The sequence below is a fragment of the Monodon monoceros genome, unplaced genomic scaffold, assembly GCF_005190385.1.
Source record: "Monodon monoceros isolate NGI ecotype Baffin Bay Population unplaced genomic scaffold, NGI_Narwhal_1 Super_Scaffold_8, whole genome shotgun sequence".
NCBI classification, from domain to species: domain Eukaryota; kingdom Metazoa; phylum Chordata; class Mammalia; order Artiodactyla; family Monodontidae; genus Monodon; species Monodon monoceros.
The window spans coordinates 45227659-45236208 of record NW_021703785.1 but is presented as its reverse complement, the minus strand read 5'-3'; the positions used below and the strand labels follow the sequence as shown (position 1 = coordinate 45236208).

Below are 8550 nucleotides of genomic sequence, written 5' to 3'. Positions count from 1 at the left end.
TAGAGGAGAGGCGCTTTTCCTCTGGGGAGACACGGTCTCTCTTTCACTGGGCTTTTGCTTTCTTCTGATACACTATATAATCAAGTGACTTCCCTTGCCGCGGTGCCTGGGGACAGCTGATTTTTCTCCGAGGATAAAGAAAGTTACATATTGATTGCTGTTGCTCGCGGTGTGTTGGCACTAGCGCGGGGCAGAAGCGGGCGCGCTAGCCCTCGCATTTACACACACTCACTGAAATACACACACACACCCCGCCTCAGAAACACACACACACCCCACGTACATACACACACATCCCTCTGCACCTCATTTAGATGGGTCCATGCGCAGGCAGAAGATCTGCGCCTCCCTTGGTGTGAATGAGTGTATGGTGCGCGCGTCTGTGTGTGTGTGTGTGTGTGTGTGTGTGTGTATACAGAAACCTATCAGGAAAACCGCAGCTACCCTATTCTGCAAGCTCGCTGCGATTCCGGTTTCCGTGTACACCGGATAAAACAATAAATAAATCGCTGCCAGACTTTTTTTTTTTTTTTTTAATTCTCTCTTTTCCAGAGGAAGACGGTGGAGGCGTTTCTCCCGGTAGTTAAAGACTCAGGAGACCCTGCGGCGAGGCCCTGGGCAAAGCCGCCACAGGACACACGGGGCTCGGCTAGCCCGGCTGGTCTCCCACGTAACTGATCTAATCAATGGCTCTGAAGCTCTGAGGCTCCGGGCTCCGCCCCCACCAGTCTCTCCTCCTCCTTCCATTGGGCGCGGGCCGAGGAGGCAGAGCCTTGCTCCTCGCGCGGATTGGCTGGCAGGAAATCAGTATCAATGTTTAAGCGGCGGCGTGAGGTGAATAGACTCAGTCAGCAAGAGACGCTGGGGAGAAAGCAGGGACTGCGAGCCCCGCGGATGCGGCAGCGCGGAGGGCGGCTGGGGAGACGCTACTCCAACTGTTGAATTTTCACCTTTCATTTCCACCGATGCTTTGCTTGCGGAGATGGATATATTTGCTTTGAAATCTGCACGTCTTTCGCAGGCTGTGAGCTGATCGTGACAGGCACCAGACTGAGAGACCACCCGTGACAAAAAAGGAAGACCCCCCCAAAAAAAACACAAAAAAGCAAAAACCTCCACAACGGACTGCACAATTAACTACGCACACCGGTGTTGGACTTTGTGAATAGAGAACATTGAGAGGAAAATCGTGAAATATGATGCGGGGCTAATCTGTGAACAGTCACTGTAATCCAGAATTTTTTTTTCTTTTTTTTCCCCCAAGACTCTGAAAGATTTGGGGGTTCCTTACGCCTAACAAAAAGGGAAGGTTTTTTTGTCGTTGTTTTGTTTTGTTTTTGTTTTTAAATAAATACACCTTGCAAAACAGACGCCTTGCTATCCAGAGCCTCGGACTCCGGCAGAAAGAGGTAGAGTAAAAGTGCTGCTGGATTCAGCTTCACCTCCTTCCTTCCTTCCCTCCCTTTCTCTCGCTTTTTCTTTTTCTCCAAAACATGAATCTGGCTTTTCTTTCTGTAGAGTGAGTCAGAGAAAGCGTTAGGAAGAAGCCACAACTAATGTCTGTGAAGGGAGGACCATGAGGCGAGAGTGAATACGATTCGTTCCGCTACTTCTGACTCATCCGGCAGATCGGAACACCTGCATTTCTGGATGTGTCATTCCCGTTTGTCGAGGCGCCTCGACAACCCGAAATAGTGTGTAGACAGACCCGTGCCTAGCATCCCCTGGGCGGTAGCTACCCGGGGAGGGCTCCCCTGGCTGGACCGCCACGGCCGCAGCTCCTCGCCCGCTGCCCTCGCTAGTCGCCCAGAGAGACTGCGAGAGCGAGACTGCAGAATGCATCACGCCAAACCTTGATGCGTTCCTTTCATCCAGCCCACTCCTCCTACTATAGAAAAAATTGAAGAAAGAAAAAAAAAAAGCCCGCACTTTATTCGCTTCAAATATTCACCACTTTTATTCCTCGCCAAGGTTTTCCTTTCTAGATGAAGAGACCTGGGAGGCAGGGCCATTGGAAGGAGATGCTGAATAGAAAGAAAAGAGAGGCACTTGACAGCCCAGCCCTGTGAATGCAGAGACTGTTTTCCTTCTAGCGAGAGACAGGGAGAGTGTGTGTGCGAGGACTGGGAGGGTGACTCCCCCTTCTTTTTTATTCCGCCTCTCCCTTCCCCTTCAAATCTGCACATCCAACCATGAGTTGCCTGTTGATTTCCTTTCGCCTGGGAAGAAAAGCAAACTGGAATTAAACTGCATCGAGAGAAGTCCTTGATTGTGGGGAGAGAATGGGATGGTAGCGGCGGCTACTGGCTCAGCGTAGAGAAATTAGAGTGTGTTCTACCAACAGAGGCGGAGATACATCTATACGTTTTTTCCCCTCCCAGTAGACTCAAACCGCAAATGCTGATCAGGCTGTGGCTTTCTTGACTTGGGGAAGAGCCTTTTCCGAGGAAGAGAGGGAGGAGCCTCGTGGAGGGAGGAAACTACAAATCGGGACACTAGTTCTTTGCGCTGCATTTCCTCCCCTCCCTTTGGCTGCTCGGAAAGGAGAGAGAGAGAGAGGAAAAAAATATATATCCTTGGCTGGGAGATGCAGTCTGCCGCCACCGCTTCCTCAGCCAGCAATGCAAGATTAGATCTCTAAATGCAGCAAAACACCGCCTGAAAACAGACCAACCCGCGAAGCAAGCAGACAATTCACAGGGCTCTGGCTATTTTGAAGCTTCAAATATATCTGACTGTCTCTTCGTTGTTCCTCAACCCCAACAATTTCATCACAAGAGAGGAGAAACAAGTAAGGATTTCACTTTCTGATCTGCCTAGCGACACACCTCCCCGCTCCCTCCCCCACCCGATGTGAAGAGTATTCCGGAGGCAAAAAGCTGGAGTGGATTTGCAGCGCCCTAGCGGGAGCGAGGAAAACCTACGGATCCTTTAGCTCATTATCATCCTTCCCAAACGCGATTTCTTTCTTATCGCTGGTCTCATCGCTCAAGTTTGAGTTGCCCGAAGTCCGGGCGGGAGAGACAAGGCTCCGGGCTCGCCCCCAGCTGCAGGGAGCCGCCGCCTTGCTCAGTGCCCCTGCAGCTCTGCTGCACCGCTGCTTCTCGCCCAGTGCGGATGCTGTAGATCAACAGGTTCAGGGAACTTGAGCGGAATAGAGACCGCCGGGTGCCGCAGCCCGGGAGCGGAAGGAAGGAAGGATCCATAGACTTGTGGCTTGGATCGGGGTCGCACGCTGCGCCTGGGCCCCAAGCTGGCGCGCACCCATCCACTCGCCCCTCCAGTCCGGCTGCTCCTGACAGCACCCCACCGGTCTGGGATGTACCTTTCCATCTGCTGCTGTTTCCTCCTATGGGCCCCTGCCCTGACGCTCAAAAACCTGAACTACTCCGTGCCCGAGGAGCAAGGGGCCGGCACGGTGATCGGCAACATCGGCAAGGATGCTCGACTGCAGCCGGGGCTTCCGCCCGCAGAGCGAGGCGGCGGTGGCGGCGGGCGAAGCAAGTCGGGTAGCTACCGGGTGCTGGAGAACTCGGCGCCGCACCTGCTGGACGTGGAAGCCGACAGCGGACTCCTCTACACGAAGCAGCGCATCGACCGCGAGTCCCTGTGCCGCCACAACGCCAAGTGCCAGCTGTCCCTCGAGGTGTTTGCCAACGACAAGGAGATCTGCATGATCAAGGTAGAGATCCAGGACATCAACGACAATGCTCCCTCCTTCCCGTCGGACCAGATTGAGATGGACATCTCAGAGAACGCGGCCCCCGGCACTCGCTTCCCCCTCACCAGTGCGCATGACCCCGACGCGGGCGAGAACGGGCTCCGCACCTACCTGCTTACGCGCGACGATCACGGCCTCTTCGCGCTGGACGTCAAGTCCCGCGGCGACGGCACCAAGTTCCCAGAGCTGGTTATCCAGAAGGCCCTGGACCGCGAGCAGCAGAACCACCACACGCTCGTGCTGACCGCTCTGGATGGCGGCGAGCCGCCGCGCTCGGCCACCGTGCAGATCAACGTGAAGGTGATTGACTCTAACGACAACAGCCCCGTCTTTGAGGCGCCGTCCTACCTGGTGGAGTTGCCCGAGAACGCCCCGCTGGGCACCGTGGTCATTGATCTGAATGCCACCGACGCCGACGAGGGTCCCAACGGCGAAGTGCTCTACTCTTTCAGCAGCTATGTGCCCGACCGCGTGCGGGAGCTCTTCTCCATCGACCCCAAGACCGGCCTGATCCGTGTCAAGGGCAACCTCGACTATGAGGAGAATGGGATGCTGGAGATCGACGTGCAGGCCCGAGACCTGGGTCCCAACCCCATCCCGGCCCACTGCAAGGTCACTGTCAAGCTCATCGACCGCAATGACAACGCTCCGTCCATTGGTTTTGTCTCCGTGCGCCAGGGGGCGCTGAGCGAGGCCGCTCCGCCCGGCACCGTCATCGCTCTGGTGCGGGTCACTGACCGAGACTCGGGCAAGAACGGGCAGCTGCAGTGCAGGGTCCTGGGCGGAGGAGGGGCGGGCGGCGGCGGCGGCCTGGGCGGGCCGGGCGGTTCCGTGCCCTTCAAACTTGAGGAGAACTACGACAACTTCTACACGGTGGTGACTGACCGCCCGTTGGACCGCGAGACACAGGACGAGTACAACGTGACAATCGTGGCACGGGACGGGGGCTCGCCTCCACTCAACTCCACCAAGTCGTTCGCCGTCAAGATTCTGGACGAGAATGACAACCCGCCTCGCTTCACCAAGGGACTCTACGTGCTGCAGGTGCACGAGAACAACATCCCAGGAGAGTACCTGGGCTCGGTGCTTGCCCAGGACCCTGACCTGGGCCAAAACGGCACAGTGTCCTACTCCATCCTGCCCTCGCACATCGGCGACGTGTCCATCTACACCTATGTGTCTGTGAACCCCACCAACGGGGCCATCTACGCCCTGCGCTCCTTTAACTACGAGCAGACCAAGGCTTTTGAGTTCAAGGTGCTTGCTAAGGACTCCGGGGCGCCCGCGCACTTGGAGAGCAACGCCACTGTGAGGGTAACAGTGCTAGACGTGAATGACAACGCTCCGGTGATCGTGCTGCCAACGTTGCAGAACGACACGGCTGAACTGCAGGTGCCGCGCAACGCCGGGCTAGGCTACCTGGTGAGCACCGTACGCGCCCTTGACAGCGACTTCGGCGAGAGCGGACGCCTCACCTACGAGATCGTAGACGGTAACGACGACCACCTGTTTGAAATCGATCCATCCAGCGGCGAGATCCGCACGCTGCACCCTTTCTGGGAGGACGTGACGCCGGTGGTGGAGCTGGTAGTGAAGGTGACTGACCACGGCAAGCCCACTCTGTCGGCGGTGGCCAAGCTCATCATCCGCTCGGTGAGCGGCTCTTTGCCCGAGGGGGTTCCCCGGGTGAACGGCGAGCAGCACCACTGGGACATGTCGCTGCCGCTCATAGTGACTCTGAGCACTATCTCCATCATCCTCCTAGCGGCCATGATAACCATCGCCGTCAAGTGCAAGCGCGAGAACAAGGAGATCCGCACTTACAACTGCCGCATCGCAGAGTACAGCCACCCGCAGCTGGGCGGGGGCAAGGGCAAGAAAAAGAAGATCAACAAAAATGATATCATGCTGGTACAGAGCGAGGTGGAAGAGAGGAACGCCATGAACGTCATGAACGTGGTGAGCAGCCCCTCCCTGGCTACCTCCCCCATGTACTTCGACTACCAGACCCGCCTGCCCCTCAGCTCGCCCCGGTCGGAGGTGATGTATCTCAAACCGTCCTCCAACAACCTGACTGTCCCTCAGGGACACGCGGGCTGCCACACCAGCTTCACCGGACAAGGGACTAATGCGAGCGAGACCCCGGCCACTCGGATGTCCATAATTCAGGTAGGAGACTCTTAGCATAACTGGGACTTTACATTTTGCTGGGTTTGGAGCTGTCCTGAAACCTTTGGAACAGGACTAGCCACACTGCTAGTAGCAGTGAGCAGGGAACTTTTTTAAATGAAAAGGATTTACACTTTTGCCACCGCGTGTACAACATATTCTATACATAACTCCTCCCATGTAAATAGTCAAAAATCTACAAGATGTAAATGTCTTATTTTTGCATTTTTAAAGTTTATTTTTATAGGTTTTAAAATGTTACCAGGGTTCAGTATTTCATAGTTTATTTTACTTTATTTGTTGGTCTACATTTCTCTCCACAACAGAGGATTACTAGAGAGAGAAAAAAATTGTTTCAGTTAATTGACTTTAATTTTCTTTTATTTCATTAAAAAAAAATCTGATGGCAAAAGAAAGAAATATATACCCCAATATTAAGAAGTAAATTACCTGAAGCACAACATAGCAACCGGTCAGAATTCCAGAGCCTGAATGAACTTGATATAAGGTTTCACTCCCCACTCCCGGAAAAATATCAGTTTTTATATTTAAAAAGTGTTTTATATTTAAAAGTGCTCATGGATCTCATTTATTCTTCAGCTGAAACTGTAGCACAATGCATTAGTGTAGCTTAAGGTTTGGAACTGTGAATTATGCTCTGAAGATCTTTCAAAAGTTTGAAAAAATATAGGCTCTGGATAATGACTAGTATCTATCTATGAAAAGTTTATATTTATTTTGTCCTGTGATTTTTTTTCCTGGTGTTCTTCCTTGGAGTCATTGAGGGATGAACAGAGTACACTAGAGGGGTGTGCTCACTCTGTGCTGTTGAAAACAGGAGGCAAAGTTGCACTAAAGACACTTGTGCCAAAAAGAATTCAAGGATGCATTTAGTTTGCATACTATTTTCAGTATATCTAGGTGATATTTAATATATATTAGATAGTATAATTTAAGGTTATTGGCATATGAAAAAAACTGACCCAGCATGGACACTAAACTCTAACAACAGCAGGTGACTATACTGTGTCTAGTTACTACCTAGTTTCTTTTCTCCACATACTGAGTTGTGTTATGAAAAAAACTTAATTCTTGCTTATTATGAATGCATGTTGCTACAAATTACTCTGGATGAACAATACTTGAAATACAAAATTGAGTTTAACTAAAAGTGACATTTTGGGAGGAAGATTAGTCTGGGACAAATGAAAATAATTTGTTCACAGTTTTGTGCTTTGAAAAAGTAAATACTGTTTTTATTATTGAAACAGAGTAGTACGATTTCATAATCTTATACTTTTTAACATAAGTGTAACAAATACTAAAAATCAGTAGAACATTTTCTTATAATAGGTTAACGTCCTTGTAAAACAGACTCGTACTTGACGCTACCGAATACTAGAATATCCACTGTAGTATTAAATCACACTTTTTACAGTGTTTACTACACACCAGTAATCATGAATTTTTGGAGATCTATATAAAACTGAACAAGATATTCCTCCCATAAAAACTGTAGTTTCTATGAAAGTCTATGAGTGTGTAAAACTGGTATTTATGATAATTTATTTAGAGGGATATATGTTAAATATATATATATATAGATCTTTTGCAGTCATTTTATAAATACACATTTGTTATATACCTTTCTTATATTTTTACCATTGACAGTTAAAAAGATATCACAGAAGGTTAATGCTTAATCTTTCACTTCAAGTACTATGAGTTGAATTCTTATTTAGGGTCCAGTAAAAATGAAGTTTGTGCAGTAGAATTCTCAGCAAGCCTGAATCCTGGTCAGATTAGTGAGGAACAATGTTGGATAGAAGTATCCAGGAGGTTTTGAGGGACAGGGGTCCCTATACAGTGTTTACACCTTACTGTTCTTGAAGCTGGTCATTGCCCAAGGGATGGATGATGATGATTCCTCTCATTAGCAGTAAAACTTGAGCCAAAGCAAATCTCACACACACACACACACACACACACACACACACACACACACAGGGAGAGAGAGTTTAAACAGCAAACAAAGGAGACAAACTTCCTTGCTATTCCCTTTCTTCTGGAATCTTAATTCATGCCATAAAGACACAGAAAATAAATTTAAGTTCTTGAAATTGTTTCCATAGTGGCTCAGTTGCCCATATTGCTTCTGCCCTGAAAATATCCTCAATATAAAATGTTAAAACAGGCTCTTTTTTTTTTTATTGAATTTTTGTTGTCCTATAAGGGATGCCTTTTAAATTCCTAGTATGTTAATTTCCTTTTAAATGTGTCAGGTTTTTCTCAGTGCCTATTATGGAGAAAAGAGTAAGCTGACTACAGTGACCTTGCTGTCTTTCTTTTTTTTTAACTAGTGTGCTGCACTTTGTGTTGACGTGACATGCCCAAATTAAAGTGTTCAGGTATCCCATATTCTTGTTTCAAGTGCATTTATTAGCATGTGTTTATTTAACACAGCCTGCTGAGGAAACACACTATTAATCTCGTGTATATTTCTGAAGGAAGAATTTTAATTCACAGTGCAACTGGGCTGGCAGCTACTAGGTCTGGTTTATCTTTATTTTCCAGCATCTTGGGTGCTGTTTAGAATATTCCCAGAGTATTTCTATTGATGGAATGAAAATAATATCATAATTGTTTTGAGATATAATGGT

General features: G+C 49.4%; 1 protein-coding gene and 1 long non-coding RNA gene across 2 annotated transcripts in view; both read left to right on the top strand.

Annotated features, from left to right (window-relative positions):
- The first annotated feature begins 847 nt into the window (after positions 1–847).
- Positions 848–1906, top strand: LOC114887999. Its single transcript, XR_003791678.1, has 2 exons — positions 848–1409; positions 1519–1906. It is a non-coding gene; the product is annotated as an uncharacterized LOC114887999 (long non-coding RNA).
- A 604-nt stretch (positions 1907–2510) lies between these two features.
- The window catches only part of PCDH17 (protocadherin 17), a 101308-nt gene continuing 95268 nt past the window's right edge, over positions 2511–8550 (top strand). Inside the window, exon 1 of the mRNA XM_029210304.1 lies at positions 2511–5890. Coding sequence (XP_029066137.1) covers positions 3320–5890 — 2571 coding nt within the window. The 5' untranslated portion in view covers positions 2511–3319. The remainder of the gene's footprint in view (positions 5891–8550) is intronic.